At 46.5% G+C, this 16,767-nt stretch overlaps 1 protein-coding gene across 3 annotated transcripts in view; it reads right to left on the reverse strand.

Annotated features, from left to right (window-relative positions):
* Positions 1–752: 752 nt before the first annotated feature.
* Positions 753–16,767, reverse strand: part of LOC138790089 (putative defense protein 3) — a 42,679-nt gene continuing 26,664 nt past the window's right edge. For all 3 annotated transcript variants that reach the window (XM_069969045.1, XM_069969044.1, XM_069969046.1), the window contains exons 4-6: positions 14,452–14,543; positions 6,792–6,855; positions 753–1,189 (exon numbers count right to left, since the gene is read on the reverse strand). In XM_069969045.1, the coding sequence (XP_069825146.1) occupies positions 1,175–1,189; positions 6,792–6,855; positions 14,452–14,543 (171 nt within the window). In that variant the 3' untranslated portion in view covers positions 753–1,174. The remainder of the gene's footprint in view (positions 1,190–6,791; positions 6,856–14,451; positions 14,544–16,767) is intronic.

Raw genomic sequence — 16,767 nt, forward strand, 5'->3', positions numbered from 1 at the left:
ACCTGACATCGCGCTCCCACGTTGATCCTCACTCCTTCGCCTTCGGTCTGTCCCCGGCTGCTGCGCGGCTGCCGGGGGTGTCGCGTCTTATCCCCGGCAGCGCGCGCATCCCAGAACTCCCTGCGCGCCGGAAACCGGAAGTCAGGGCCCAAGGCGCGCAGGGAGATCTGGGATGCGCGCGCTGCCGGGGGTAAGACGCGACACCCCCGGCAGCCGCGCAGCAGCCGGGGGAAGACGGAGCCAGACTCTTGTGACCGCAAGCAAAACAATGCTTGCGGTCACAAGAGTGATTGATCGGGAGGCCCCGCGGGCCCCCCTTGTGGCGGGCCCGGTCGCGGCGGCGACCCCCGCGACCACGGTGGCTACGCCACTGGGTGGTGGTGCTGCCTCAGGGAAGCCAGTGGCCGTGTTTTGGTAAGATTGCATAACCTCTTTAACATAATTTTTTTGTGTGGAAAAGGTTAACAAAAAAAAAAAAAAAAAAAGCTATTCTGCTTTTTTTTTTTTTTTTTTTTTGGGGGGGGGGGGGGGGGGGGATTTGTCACTTACAGTAACATGTTTAGGATTAGAAAAGGGGTCACCTCGCTCTGCAATATACAGTAGGTACCTCCCATCCCGACCAATAAGAGGGGGATATTATACATCGACATCCACAACTGAGGGTATATGAGTTTTATGACTTTTATGTTTAGTACAGAGAAATGACCCACTCACTAAAGAACAGACAGAATCATCAGACTAAATATTGCTGTATATATTTTATTTAATTTTATTGATTAATTCTATTTAATGAAATCTTTGCCCTCTAGTTTCTAAGGGTTCATTTACATAGACAGATTATCTGACAAAGATTTGAAGCCAAAGCCAGGAGTGGATTTGAAAAGAGGAAAAACCTCAGGTTTTCCTTTATGACCTGATCTCTGTTAATAGTCTGTTTCTGGCTTTGGCTTCAAATCTTTGGCAGATAATCTGTCAGATAATCTTTCTGTGTAAATGGACCCTAATAGCGCCATTGTAGTGTGTAGCATTGTGTGATCATTCCTGATTATTCCGGGTGCACTGTGATGAGTCCGGCCTTATTCCAGGCCCTTGTTACCCTCTTCCGATCTTCTCCACAGGGCAGAAAGTTACCGTTACTGTTTTTTTTTTATGACCTCCATATTCTGGGAGATTTCTACTTCTTTTTTTTCTATAACAAAGACAAAGAGATTAGAGTGTTAATTTGGTTTTGGTAACAAATAAAAGCTCTTTGTTTGTCCAGTTTGTTTGTACTTATACAGTGATGAATCTTTTCCTGGGCTGTCCAGGCATGATGGGAGTTGTAGTTTTGCAAAAGCTGGAGGGCCAAGGTTCCCTACCCCTGTCCTAGATCACACATCGGAGGGGAAGCCATGGGAGGCTTTTAAGGCTAAGAGGGTCAGACATAATTTTCTAGATATCAGCAGTGACACAAGTAACTGCAGTTATAGGCTACGTTCACACAATGTATGACAGCGGTCGTTCTGTGACACGGCCGTGTCACAGAATGGCCGCTATCTGTAAAGTTCAACCCGGCCGGTACTGCAGTGGATGAACTTAATTTCTTTCAAATTGGAACGTGGGTGCATTCGGGTGTGCCCATGTTCCAATTAGCCATTGCAGACAATGTAAAGTCCGGCTGGGAACAAAGGAATGTGGAATTACAGCGAACGATTAGCGAACGATTAACGATAATTTTAGGATCAGGTCTATATCAACGATAAACGACATACGAACGATTTTTCGATCGTTGCCTGCAAATACACAGAAAGATTATCATTTAAATTCGAGTGATTTAACAATTTTTCGCACGATATTCGTCCCATGTAATAAGGCCCTTAGTTATGCCCTATCCTGTCGATAGGGTCCAACTACTCCAGATGGGAATATCCCTTTAAATATCCCTTTTTTACGATATGTAACATGTATAACTTTTATTTTACTTGATGGCTTGTAAAAAATTAAAACCCTTTTTAATAAATTAATGTTCTTTTAAAATCGCTCCATTCCCAGGCTTATACCGCTTTTATCCTTTGGTCTATGGGGCTGTGTGAGGTGTCATTTTTTGCGCCATGATGTGTTCTTTCTATCGGTACCTTGATTGCGCATATGCGACTTTTGATCGATTTTTATTACAATTTTTCTGGATTTGATGCGACCAAAAATGCGCAATTTTGCACTTTAGAATTTTTTCGCGCTTACGCCATTTACCGTGAGGAATCCGGAATGTGATTAATTAATATTTTGGGCAATAAGACAGGCGGCGATAGCAAACATGTTTATTTATTTTTATTTATAAAAAGGGGAAAGGGGGGTGATTCACACTTTTATTAGGGGAGGGGATTATTTATTAATAAAAAAACACATATACATATATTTTACACATATACTAGAAGTCTCCTGGGTTTAGGGTTATTCCCCCTGGGGTTAGGGTTATATTCCCCCCTGGGGTTAGGGTTATTCCCCCCTGGGGTTAGGGTTATTCCCCCCTGGGGTTAGGGTTATATTCCCCCCTGGGGTTAGGGTTATTCCCCCTGGGTTTAGGGTTATTCCCCCTGGGTTTAGGGTTATTCCCCCCTGGGTTTAGGGTTATTCCCCCCTGGGGTTAGGGTTATTCCCCCCTGGGGTTAGGGTTATTCCCCCTGGGTTTAGGGTTATTCCCCCCTGGGGTTAGGGTTATTCCCCCCTGGGGTTAGGGTTATTCCCCCTGGGGGACTCCTAGTATATGCACACTGATCTCTCATTGAGATCTATCCAGTATAGATATACTGCATAGATTCATGAGATAGACACTTTATTGCTTTCGGTTGCTGCAGCCAAAAGCAATAGATAGCTGAGCCGCGATTAGCGCCCTCACGGCGCAGATCCTGGTCGGGACCAAATGTGGGGATCGCCCCTCCGCCACAACATCGCGCGCGGGGGGGGGGGGTGTTGTGATCCCCCCCCACTAGACACAAGGGAAGTGCCAAAGGAGCATTTTAAATGCAACTATCGGCTTTGACAGCTGCATTTAAAATGCTAATTACCGGGCACTAATTGCCGTGGTCCCCAGCTGCAGATAGCACCTGGGATTGCGGCGGTTCAGAGCGGGGTCGCTGCGTGCCCCCCCCTCTGAACTCCGCCACCCGCATGAGGACATAAAGTTACGCCCTCATGCGGGAAGGGGTTAAAAAACAAAAAATATATATATTTATTTGTGGAAAGAAACAGAAATAAATTCTAATTCTGCCATCTTGTGTGGTTTTCAGTTTTATACTGTTTGCTCGGTAGTAAAAAAGACGCGTTACCTTTGTTCTGTGGATCAATACGATTACAATGATGATAGTCATTGTTTTTTTTTGTATTTAAAATTTAAACCTTTAGACCAGTTTCACATGTACCGCATTGCAGTGGATTTCACGCTGCAAGTTCCGCAGTGAAATCTGCTGCGATACCTGGTACTGTCATTTTCTATGGCTTTACATACTTACAGCAGATTTTTCATTCCACTGTGAGAATGTAAAGCCCCTTCCTACTTGGCTAACAGGCCGCGCTTCTGTCTGCTTCTCCGGCTCCCTGGCGTCCCATCTGCCAATCAGTGGCTGCGGTGGGGCAGCTTATGTGGCAGGAGGCCGATAGAGTAGTCTAAGGGAGAAGTGCAGTGTCCCAGAACGCAAGGACTACTACTCCTATCGTGCTCATTTCTATCACTTAGTCCATGCTGGTTCTGGTAACTGTGCACACTGCAACTGCTGCTAGTTTTCCCCCTGATATTCCCTGGTTATGTGTATTCTCATGTATATCTTGGTATATATATATCCTCCTGTGTATTATTATTACCTTGTACAGTGGTATGCAAGGCTGTGGATCACGTGCCAGTGCCCTGTAACCATGGTTCCTCCAATGGCCGACTAGCTCTGGCCAGGAGCGACCATGTGACCTCCCACTTCCTGCTGACAAGGGAGTTCAGCCCCTGCTTTCAAGCAAGGAGGTTGTGTTGCTCTGTCCTCTCCCTCAGAAGGGGACAGAAGCGTCTCTGCAGCCTCTTCACCATAAGAAGAGTGACTGATTCTGCTGCTGCGTTCCAGTAAATGGCTGCCTGCCTATACAAGTGTCCGGAGTCATCTTCTCTCTCATCTGGGTGTCGTGCGGATATCTCTCTCATCTCTACAAGTACCCACAGCAAGTATTACTCCCAAGTTCGTCCACCCAGCAACGCTAGTTTCTTCTCATACTACTACTCCCAACATCCGGCACGTATCTCCGCAGCCTATGCAGCATCACTCCTGCACTAACTGTCTAAGCCTGCTATATACCCGGTTGCATCCGGACAGAACTGTTGCTACTAGTTACCTCATCTATAATAAAACCGCTGTTACTGAACCCTGGCATTGGTGTCCACTAACTGGTGCCCTGACTAGGTGCAGCGAAGAATCGCATGCCCATCATCACCTGCAGATTCCACAGACCGGCCCTACAGCTGTGCTGCCCTCAGGCCTATACCGTGACAAGTATAACCCCTGCAGCTGCCCCGGTCATTGCCCGCTCATAACACCAGCACTGCGGAAGTGGCCCCCAGGGGCCAGGGCGTCGCAGAAGGACATGGGGAGCAGTCTGACAGAAGGGAGACCATGGAGAGCATGTGAAGCGGTCTGTGAGAAAGGTGGGGGGGCATGGGAAGCAGTCTGTGAAAGATGCGGCCATATTGAGAAGTTAGTGGAAGAGGGGGGTAGAAAATTTGATGTTGGCTGTGTCTGTGGATCACAGCAGATATATAGTAGAAGATGCTTCCCAGCACTCACCGTATTGCTGAAATGGAATTTTATTGGTAAATCAAATAAAGGTACAGGCTGCGCTGCCACACGGGGCACGTTTCACTGTCAGACACAGTTGGGAAAGGCAGTTTATCGCCAAAACATGTGCTCTATGACTGCACAGCTTGTACCTTCAGTGGAAGGGGGTGGCATGCGGAGTGGGAACTATAGGGAGCAGTCTATGTAAGAAAGAGGGATGTATGGGAGAGCAGTCTGTATGAGAGAGGGTCATGGGGAGCAATTTGTGTGGAGGGGAAACACTATGTATACATTAAATTGTATGTGACCATGCCCCACCCCCCAGTGTCCTCCATAGACATATATAGGCTGATTGGTAGACACTAAGGGGCGGGGCTTGGTCACATGCTTCTCCATGTCGGCCATCTTACGGACAGACTCACCACAGAGCAAGACAGCACAGCCTGGAGGAGGGGAGTCTGATTTTAGCTCAATGAGTTTACAGGGAGCTGCTGTCAGTATATACAGTGAGTACACCGGGAGCTGCTGTCAGTATATGCAGTGAGTACACAGGGAGCTGCTGTCAATATATACAGAGAGTACACAGGGAGCTGCTGTCAGTATATACAGTGAGTACACAGGGAGCTGCTGTCAATATATACAGAGAGTACACAGGGAGCTGCTGCCAGTATATACAGTGAGTAAACAGGGAGCTGCTGTTAGTATATACAGTGAGTACACAGGGAGCTGCTGTCAGTATATACAGTGAGTACACAGGGAGCTGCTGTCAGTATATACAGTGAGTACAGGGAGCTACTGTCAGTATATACAGTGAGTACACAGGGAGCTGCTGTCAGTATATACAGTGAGTACACAGGGAGCTGCTGTCAGTATATACAGTGAGTACACAGGGAGCTGCTGTCAGTATATACAGTGAGTACACAGGGAGCTGCAGTCAGTATATACAGTGAGTACACAGGGAGCTGCTGTCAGTGTACACAGTGAGCTGCTGTCAGTATATACAGTGAGTACAGGGAGCTGCTGTCAGTATATACAGTGAGTACAGGGAGCTGCTGTCAGTATATACAGTGAGTACACAGGGAGCTGCAGTCAGTATATACAGTGAGTACACAGGGAGCTGCAGTCAGTATATACAGTGAGTACAGGGAGCTGCTGTCAGTATATACAGTGAGTACACAGGGAGCTGCTGTCAGTATATACAATGAGTACACAGGGAGCTGCTGTCAGTATATACAGTGAGTACAGGGAGCTGCTGTCAGTATATACAATGAGTACACAGGGAGCTGCTGTCAGTATATACAGTGAGTACACAGGGAGCTGCTGTCAGTATACAGTGAGTACACAGGGAGCTGCTGTCAGTATATACAGTGAGTACACAGGGAGCTGCTGTCAGTATATACAGTGAGTACACTTACTTATACTGTACATTGAACTATGTTACTATACAGTGGCCGACCCCCTATAACGACTTGTGTACTAATCCCAGCTCATACTGCAATCTGGAACACTAACCATTCAGCACCATTCTTTTCTGGGCTGCTACCTGTATTTTCTTGTACTTTTTTCTGTTTTGGTGGGGGGCTGAGAGCTGTGAATTGATGACAATAGTAGATCTAAAGTAAACAATTTGGGGGGGGGGGGGGGCACTGTGGCACACAGGAGGCAAATCAATAGGGGTGAATGTATTATCTACCACTACATGATCACTGTATGGGTGTGACAGGACTATGTCAGTCTTGTATATCGGCCGTTTTATAGAGCATTTTGTTCAGTAAAAAAATTATATGAAGAGACAGTAATTGGTTCTTTTATGGCTTTACTATTAGTTACAGTGGGTACCCCAAGATCAAACCTTATCTTCTACCCACTAGATCACTAGCAGTTCAGTGGGGTCTCACCGCGGGGGTCCTCATTGGTCATCACTGTCCCATTCAGACCAAATCTCTCTTACAACCTAGTAATGGCCGTGCCCACAGTTCTGTGCACCATTTATACACTTACTATTGTTATGACGTCGCTCTTGATTCCAGTCCAGAAGATCCTGTACTCTTTCACAACTGTTGCTCTGAAAATCAAGGGAATAGTACAATGACATCACGTGTTGTGCATGCTATCATTTTAAAGCGCTTCTGTACCCACAAGCTGACCCCCCCCCCCCCCCCCCCCCAAAATCTCTTGTACCTTCGGATAGTTGCTTTTAATCCAAGATCTGTCCTGGGGTCCGTTTGGCAGGTGATGCAGTTATTGTCCTAAAAAACAACTTTTAAACTTGCAGCCCTGTGTCAAATTGACGTGGCCTGGAGTGTCTGTGCCCAAGCCTTGCACCGGCTCTCTGTCCCTCCTTCCCGCCCTCTTCATCATTAGGAACGCCACTGGCAGGATTTTTCCTTTTCATCACTTGTCTGAACACTGCACATGTGCCTTAACGATTCAGCTCATGTACAGTGTTCACACAGGTGAGAAATAGAAAAAATACTGAGCAGATAATTCCTAATGATGAAGAGGGTGGGACAGAGAGGCGGTGTAAGGATTGGACACACACACTCTAGGCCACGGCAATTTAAGACAGGGCTGCAAGTTTAAAAGTTGTTTTTTTAGGACAATAACTGCATCACCTGCCGAATGGACCCCAGGACAGATCTTGGATTAAAAGCAGCTATCCGAAGGTACAAGTGGGGACAGTGTCGCTTTAAGGTTTTAGGGTTGGCTGAGGTTCACCCTCTGTTTTTCTACCTTTTACAACTTATTTGCATTTGTCCATATCTGATTTGCTTTTTTGCTCTTGCCCATTGCTATTCATTTTTAGTTCTACAGCCAGGACAAGGCTGATCGTTGCCGTTTAATACTAGCTATTACAACGACCGATAATCGGCCAAATACGGCCGACAATCAAACAATCACTTGGTGTAATAAGGCCTTAAAGAAGAAGTCCATTGAAAAGTTTTTTATTAAAGTGTTGTATTGCCCCCCCAAAAGTTATACAAATTTCAGCAGCCAGAGCCCGCACAGCTCTGGGAGTCGGGTCATGACATCACCATGTTATCCAGGAAGTGACCACCATTTTATCCAGGAAGTGACATCACCATGTTATCCATGAAGTGACATCATTATGTTATCCAGGAAGTGACATCACCATGTTATCCAGGAAGTGACATCACCATGTTATCCAGGAAGTGACATCATTATGTTATCCAGGAAGTGACATCACCATGTTATCCAGGAAGTGACATCCCCATGTTATCCAGGAAGTGACATCACCATGTTATCCAGGAAGTGACATCACCATGTTATCTAGGAAGTGACATCACCATGTTATCCAGGAAGTGACATCACCATGTTGTCCAGGAAGTGAAGCCTTGATGCAGTAGTAAGTGCAGGAAAAAAAGCGCTTTATAAGCATTTCCCTTAATAAGTGTATATTTGTGATTTGTATAACTTTTGGGGGGCAATACAATACTTTAATAAAAAATTTGAGGTTAGGCCATTTTCTGTCTATTACTACATAAACATTGTAGAAGTTGCCCTACATGAACAATGTTTACGTCATCAAAGTATATTAGGTGAGGGTCCAACCTCAGAACTTGACAGGTGCAGGTGACAATAGTGACTAGAGAAATAGTAAGTAGGAGTAGAAGTGAAGCTTGACTTAAGGAAGGTACAAGGACTGTCTTGGGGGCCTTGTCCAATGAAGAAGAGTACTCTGCCAGAATTAGTGTTGAGAATAGTACATAGTGTTGAAGGAGAAAATACTCGTACCCATGTGGTGTCTCACCACGGGTGTTTCTATTGGTTACACCCTTCGCAAAAGCCTGTACTTATTGTGTGTAAGTGGTGATGTAGTAGTGATAAAGTTTCGCCACAAGATGTCGCTATCCCGGCACAGCACAGTACTACTTGGGTTGGGACTCTCCACCGACATCCTCCTATCTGCTTCACTGATTCTTTGTATCTCTTAGCACGCAACTCACTCAGCACGACTGTACTACTCTCTATACTCTCATCACAGATCTGGATCCTGAACTGTTGAGTGTCTTATCTTAAAGGGATAGTGTCACTTTTTTTTTTCTTTTTCCTTTAAATGTAATTATAAAAAATAAGTGGTTTGGTATTTTTTTATTTTTATTTTGCCTGTAGTATCAATGTTTTATAACCTTGTGATGCTGGCCACAGGGGGCTGCCATGTTGAATAGCATTTGTGTATGGTGTCTTTGCACGACACTTACACAGATGCTGTACGGCACACACATAACATTGAAGTGAACGGGACGGAGTCCGTCCCGTTTACTTACATTGTGCTTCATGAGCTGTGTGCTAGGCATATTCGAAGGCATGCGTAGTACACAGCTGGGGGAGGGCGATGGCACCATTTTAGAGGAGCCTGCTCCTGGAAGTACTGTGAAAAGTACTGAGAGTGGCTGAAAGTTACTTGAACTGTGGTTTCCAGCTTGCTTGCTGCTGCTTCTTCACCATAAGTCCCTGGTTTTATGGTCCTTCTCTGTACTAACTCCCTGAACTTGTTGCTTGTCTGTGTGCCGCTGCTGCCTCGGTCTGTGTTCTCCCTGCTCCCCCCGTCTGTATGCCGCTGCTGTCCCCGATCTGTATATCGTTGCTCCCCCCGTCTGTATGCCGCTGCTCTCCCCGATCTGTATGCAGCTTCTCCCTCCTGTATGCCGCTTCTCCCTCCTGTCTGTATGCCGCTTCTCCCTCCCTCCTGTCTGTATGCCGCTTCTCCCATCTGTCTGTATGCCGCTTCTCCCATCTGTCTGTATGGCGCTTCTCCCTCCCTCCTGTATGCCGCTCTCCCTCCCTCCTGTATGCCGCTCTCCCTCCTGTCTGTATGCCGCTTCTCCCATTTGTATGTATGGCGCTTCTCCCTCCCTCCTGTCTGTATGCCGCTTCTCCCTCCTGTCTGTATGCCGCTTCTCCCATCTGTCTGTATGGCGCTTCTCCCTCCCTCCTGTCTGTATGCCGCTTCTCCCTCCCTCCTGTATGCCGCTCTCCCTCCTGTCTGTATGCCGCTCTCCCTCCTGTCTGTATGCCGCTTCTCCCATTTGTATGTATGGCGCTTCTCCCTCCCTCCTGTCTGTATGCCGCTCTCCCTCCTGTCTGTATGCCGCTTCTCCCATTTGTATGTATGGCGCTTCTCCCTCCCTCCTGTCTGTATGCCGCTTCTCCCTCCTGTCTGTATGCCGCTTCTCCCTCCTGTCTGTATGCCGCTTCTCCCTCCTGTATGCCGCTTCTCCCTCCTGTATGCCGCTTCTCCCTCCTGTCTGTATGCCGCTTCTCCCTCCTGTATGCCGCTTCTCCCTCCTGTATGCCGCTTCTCCCTCCTGTCTGTATGCCGCTTCTCCCTCCTGTCTGTATGGCGCTTCTCCCTCCTGTCTGTATGCCGCTTCTCCCTCCTGTCTGTATGCCGCTTCTCCCTCCTGTCTGTATGCCGCTTCTCCCTCCTGTATGCCGCTTCTCCCTCCTGTATGCCGCTTCTCCCTCCTGTCTGTATGCCGCTTCTCCCTCCTGTCTGTATGCCGCTTCTCCCTCCTGTCTGTATGCCGCTTCTCCCATCTGTCTGTATGGCGCTTCTCCCTCCCTCCTGTCTGTATGCCGCTTCTCCCTCCCTCCTGTATGCCGCTCTCCCTCCTGTCTGTATGCCGCTTCTCCCATTTGTATGTATGGCGCTTCTCCCTCCCTCCTGTATGCCGCTTCTCCCTCCCTCCTGTATGGTGCTTCTCCCTCCCTACTGTATGGCGCTTCTCCCTCCCTCCTGTATGCCGCTTCTCCCTCCCTCCTGTATGCCGCTTCTCCCTCCCTCCTGTATGCCGCTTCTCCCTCCCTCCTGTCTGTATGCCGCTTCTCCCATCTGTCTGTATGCCGCTTCTCCCTCCCTCCTGTATGCCGCTTCTCCCTCCCTCCTGTATGCCGCTTCTCCCTCCCTCCCTCCTGTATGCCGCTTCTCCCTCCCTCCTGTATGCCGCTTCTCCCTCCCTCCTGTATGCCGCTTCTCCCATCTGTCTGTATGCCGCTTCTCCCTCCCTCTTGTATGCCGCTTCTCCCTCCTTTCTATATACTGCTGCTGTCCCCTGCCCCTCTTGCTATGTGCCCCTGCTCTCCTCCATATATGTGCTGCTGCCCCCTCAGTGGGAGTCTTATACAGTACAGTGTTCTGTGTTATTACCTGAGCTCCTCCTGCAGCTGTAAATCGTCGGATCCCCAGTGCAGCCACTGCCCGATCAGAGCACTCACTTTGGCTCAGCTCCCTGCCCTGTACTCAGCTTATGTGACTGACCCCACAATAACTGAGTACAGGGCAGGGAACTGAGTGTCCTGATCGGGCAGTTGCTGCACTGGGGATCCGACAATCTACAGCTGCAGGAGGAGCTCAGGTAATAACACACATCTCTTATGTCCATAGCGAAGCAATTTGTTGTAAATTACAAGTTGTAATGATTAACTGTAACTCCTATCATTGGAGCTGATGATGTGTTTGGTGGATTCCCCTATAGTTATATAATCACTGTGGAGGATATTGCATGTGTATGCTGGGAGTTATTGTCGGGTCCAAGCCAGATAAGGTACCAGTACATACATGTATTATCCCCCACAGTGATTATATAGGAATAAACCAAACAATCAGCTCCCAGGACAGAAGTTACTGTTATCCAGAACTATTGGCAACTATTTGTTACACTGCAATAGATACATCTGTACAGACAGGAATATTGTAACCAATCACTGACTGCAGCAAAGGAGTTACAGTTGCTTATTACAGCCAGCAACTCTTGTCTCACTGAGGTGGCTGCATTTGGCAGAGCAAAGTGTCTCTCCTACTCTTTTTTAATTGGTACAATTAGCCCCCATATACACCAGAGAGCAATAGCCGGTACTCTCCTGTGTGTGTGTGTGTGTGTGTGTGTGTGTGTGTAAATAAATAAATATAATATATATATATATATATATATATATATATATATATATATATATATATATACACACACACACAGATATAGATACATACAGGAGATAGATAGATATATATATACACACACACACATACATGCAAGAGCCATATATATATATACACACACATAGTTCCACAATGGAGTGCATTTTTTTCACTGAAGGACGTGCTATAGGTCTCTTTGTGTGTGTGTATATATATATATATATATATATATATATATATATATATATATATATATATATATATACCTTCTCTACCTGTGCTATGTGTGACACTGCGGTGTATTATGAAGGGCTTTTATATATATATATATATATATATATATATATATAATGAGCCCTTCATAATACACCGCAGTGTCACACATAGCACAGGTAGAGAAGGTATATATATATATATATATATATACTCTACCTGTGAGACACGTCTGTTGTATGTGTACTTCTGTGCAGACAACAACAAAATGGCGCTGCCCAGCAGTACACATAATATCACCTTTCCCCTCTTTGTTCCTTTGTGAAAAGAGGAGGGAGGTGATGATGTCACAGCAGTTGAGCAGAGACTGCCTCTTTTTTCAGCACAGCCGTATATCAGGTAACTTTTACCAGCAGTTTTTCTGCTGGAGCTCCCCCTAGGGGCCATTACTGGGAAATATGGAAAATTAGATAGTTATTTTTTCATATTTCCTTACATGTAAAAAAAAAAAAAAACACTTACAAATTAACAAAAAAACCAAATTCAATTTTATCATTTTTATTTTTTTTTTTTTTACTTTGTGACACATTCCCTTTAAGTCTAACATACTCTGTCAATGCAAAGCTGTATGTTCTGCTGCACACAAGTATCCTCAGAGTAAACAAGATTTTGTTTATGTTAAAGAGACTCTGTGATTCTTCGTCCCGCACCAACACAGTATACACCAAATCCTTGGGACATTTTCCCTTTCTGTGGGTGGCAGTGCCAATAGTCCAGGTGGGTAACTACTCCACACCGGACCACCGTCATAACAGCCAAAGGGACCCTGTAGCAGCCCGGCAGGGCACAAGTGTGCCACCATACCTGTGTTCCAAACCGGCACTGGCGTCACGACATAACATCTTAGGGTCCGGCTACATCTCGGCCAAAGACCATAGAGCTGGCGTCACACTCCACCATCTAGCAAGTGACCGGCTGATCCTCCACCTTCTGCCCAACCAGATCAGAGAGTGCCAGGTTGGGTGGTGTGAACTCTAGGCCTATACAACTGGGTGAAGTAGACTCCTCAAGACCTCCCAAGGTAGCCTTGCGACATCAGTGTGACAATGCAACAAGATACTTCGGCTTGTGCTCTTTGCCTTACTGCGGATCAGTCCCTTGACTCTGGTGACTGTCCTGAGAATCTGCAGAAGGATCCCTGTCGTGGACAAGGTTTCCCTAGAGTACAGTTACCCCTCCTGTGGGTTTAGCAGTGCATCTTAAGGCAAGTCTCTCTCATAGACGAAATCTGTCTCTTGGCCCCTGATGAGGTTTCTGGCCCCTGGGCCAGGACTGGTTGTCATTGCAGCAGGAACTTTCTAGCTTGTGTATCCTTCCTTCAATGGACCAGACAAAAGACCTCCCACCAGGAACTAATTACTCTTTTTTATAGGGGTGACTGGGACTAACCTTCTATTGGTGAGGCTGTGTATGAGACAGGAGAGAGAAGAAGTGTACTTGGCTGTGAGCTGTGGGAGGTACCTGCACCTGTGATTGGTCAAAACAGTGAACGTACAGTACACAAGTTAACTCTTACCCTTCAGCTGTGCTTTGACAAACAGGCGAGAGTGAGACACCAGGTGGTGAAAGTGCAAAAGGCATCTATCATCCCAGAGTCTGACACCTGACGGAGTTACCTTTATCCGGGTGACTAAATACTTAGTGGACCCCTGTACCGGGACACTACACTGCTCCAACCTCTTGTCTGGGTCCAGGCTGGTAAGATGAGAAGCTGAGGACCAGAGCAAGACAGATGGAAGCTGCAGTGGGACATGCTGGGGGACCGGGGTAGTTTGTTTTTTTACACAGCCCAGCAAAATATCTAAAGTTTTTTTTAATACACTGGAATACCCCTTTAATTATACATTTCTGGATTCGACTGGATTCTAGGTGGCAGAATAACAACAGACTTCCAACAAAACAGTCTCCCATACCGTATATAACAATGACTCATAATGTTTCTTCTTGAAGCGGCACGCCAACGTTCTTATGGGGGCGGCTTGATGAGAACATCTGTGCGCCACTGTACGCTATGGCACACCTCTGGATGACGTCACAGCTTCACTGGACTTTGAATAACACCCCTCACCCCCAGAGGGGCATGATAACATTGCCGAACCGCCCAGGGGACGTGACTACCTTCCAACAGCCCACCGTCCAGATGACTACTTCAGGGTCATTACCATACAGCGCGCCAATCTGTAAAAGTAAGTTTATAAGTTTTCCTTTGCAGGAACACAGGATATAGGGACATGTATGGGAAGTGGGCTGAGTGATTTATCAGCACATTTCCCTAGCCATTTTTACCGTGATCGGTTCCCTTTAAAGCCAAGTCTAGATACAGACATACAATGGGATAAATATATTTGGTCTTATCTTTATAGGGAACGCTTGTGGTTTATTCGGAACAATGACTGTGATAGCAAATCTCACATAATCCCGGCACTGTGCCAGATTCCTGGTACTTACACAAATTGCACACATCCTGTTTTGTTTGGAGCCGTCCAGTAGGCCTCGATGCTGGTTTTGAGTTCATTATTTGTATGACTGACAGCGGTGTTCTGAATAGAAGAAAATAAATCTATGTTATATAGAGGCTATCATATGTGGGAAATGGAGCACTACTCTTACCTTTCCCATTGAACTGGAGGGAACATCAATAATAATAATATTTATTTGTATAGCGCCAACAGATTCCACAGCGCTTTTTTAAAATATATATGTACAATACACGTTATATTTATATTACCGTATTTTCCGGTGTATAAGACGACCCCCGACATTTTAAGAAGATTGTTCGCCTTATACGCCAGAAAATGTAAAAAATGCAGCTAAATTGGAAAAAAAAAAAAAAAAAAAACAGTTAACTCACCTTGGGCCCGTTCCCGGCCTCCGCGCGTCTTCTGTCCCGTTCCTGGCGCAGCCATTGTGACTTGCACTGACTGCGCCGGGGATGCCCGAAGGTCTCCGGAGCAGCCGAGGGTCTCATCGGAGATGTTTAGCTGCCAGGTAAGCTTTGGAAGAATGACAGAGGCTTCGGGAGCCTCTGGAAGTACCTGAAGCCTCTGTCATTCTTCCGAAGCTCTCCCGGCAGCCGAGCGTCTCTGATTAGACACTTGGCTGCTTGGGAGAGCTTTGGGCATCCTCAGTGCAGTCAGTGTACGTCACACTGGCTGCAACGGGAACTGGACAGATGTGCGGAGGCCGAAAACGGGCCCCAGGTGAGTTAACTGTTTGTTCTTTTATAGTGGTCGCCCCCTATGGTGGGGATGCGGCCATTTTTGAGCGACCCCCACCGTATGGGGCGACCATACCCGGCGTATAAGACCACCCCTGACTCCTGAGAAGATTTTTCGGGGTTAAAAAGTCATCTTATACGTTGGAAAATACATTATACAATAAATAAATTAAAATAAAAACAATAGAAATAGAGACCTAATCACGAGAGCTTACAGATTAGGATGACTCAAGAGGCAGCAAGTGCTTTGTACATTGTATTTGTCGCATAGTGTTAATAGGTGATTGGGCAAGCCAGTCACATGCCATTGTCTGGGTTCAGATAGAAAGTACATGGCACCAAAGAGGTTATAGAGTGGATGGAGAAAGGATAGCAGAGAGTAAGACGAGATTAGGGAATGTATAAGCGCGACTGAAAGGTTGAGTCTTCAGGGCACGCTTGAAACTGTGGGAGTTGGACATAAGTCTGAGGTCTTTGGGTAGGGCGTTCCAGAGAACTGGTGCAGCACGAGAGAAGTCTTGGAAGCGGGAGTGTGAGGTTCTGATTATGGAGGATGTTAGTGTGAGATCATTAGCAGAACGCAGAGCACCGGACGGATGGTAGGTGGAGATGAGGGAGGAGATGTATGGAGGGGCAGAGTTGTGGGTGAGGGTGAAGAGTTTGAACTGTATTCTGGATTTAATGGGTAACCAGTGCAGTGACTGGCGCAGGGGGAGACATCAGTATAACAGCTTGAGAGGAAGATGAGCCTGGCTGCTGCGTTCAGGATAGACTGGAGAGGGGAGAGCAATTAGAGAGAGGAAGATCGATTAGTAGGGAGTTACAATAGTCAAGACGGGAATGGATCAGGGCGACAGTCAGAGTCTGAGTGGTATCAGTAGTGAGGAATGGGCGGATTCTAGAGATGGTTTTGAGATGTAGATGACAGGAGCGTGCAAGGGGCTGGATATAGGGAGTGAAGGATAGGTCAGAGTCTAGCATAACCCCCAGACATCGAGCTTAATGCACATAATAATCTCTTTATTTATATAGCACCAACTTATTCCACATTGCTGTACAAAGCTCGTCATCACTCACATACTAATTGGGAATTACAATCTAAAGTACCCAGAGGAAACCCCTCGCAAACCCGAGGAGAACATCCAAACTCTTTACAGAACAGAGTTAAAAGCGGCAATAATTTGGGAGTGTAACGGCACACTGCAGTTCTGCATTCTGCGGATCATTATAGGATTCTATGGTGAATTTAGTTCAGTTCAGTGGTACTGCTGAAGGTCCGGGTATTGCAACGTAATATGGAAGCTACAATTCTCCTGTATTATAACTTTCTGGAAGATTTTTTTGGAAACTGACGCTTCAGTTTTTGTGCCAAACCAGATGTGGATTAAAAAGAAATGGGAAATATAAAAGGGAGGACTGGTACTTCTGCTTCCTACTGGCTTCACTTCTGACCTTGGCCCAAAAACTACAGTGACAGTTTAAAAAAAAAAAAACTGCTGTGTGTGAAACTGGCCCATGGACCAGAGCCCATTTTTCCAATCTGACCT

This window comes from Dendropsophus ebraccatus, chromosome 4 (assembly GCF_027789765.1).
Source record: "Dendropsophus ebraccatus isolate aDenEbr1 chromosome 4, aDenEbr1.pat, whole genome shotgun sequence".
Classification (NCBI taxonomy): domain Eukaryota; kingdom Metazoa; phylum Chordata; class Amphibia; order Anura; family Hylidae; genus Dendropsophus; species Dendropsophus ebraccatus.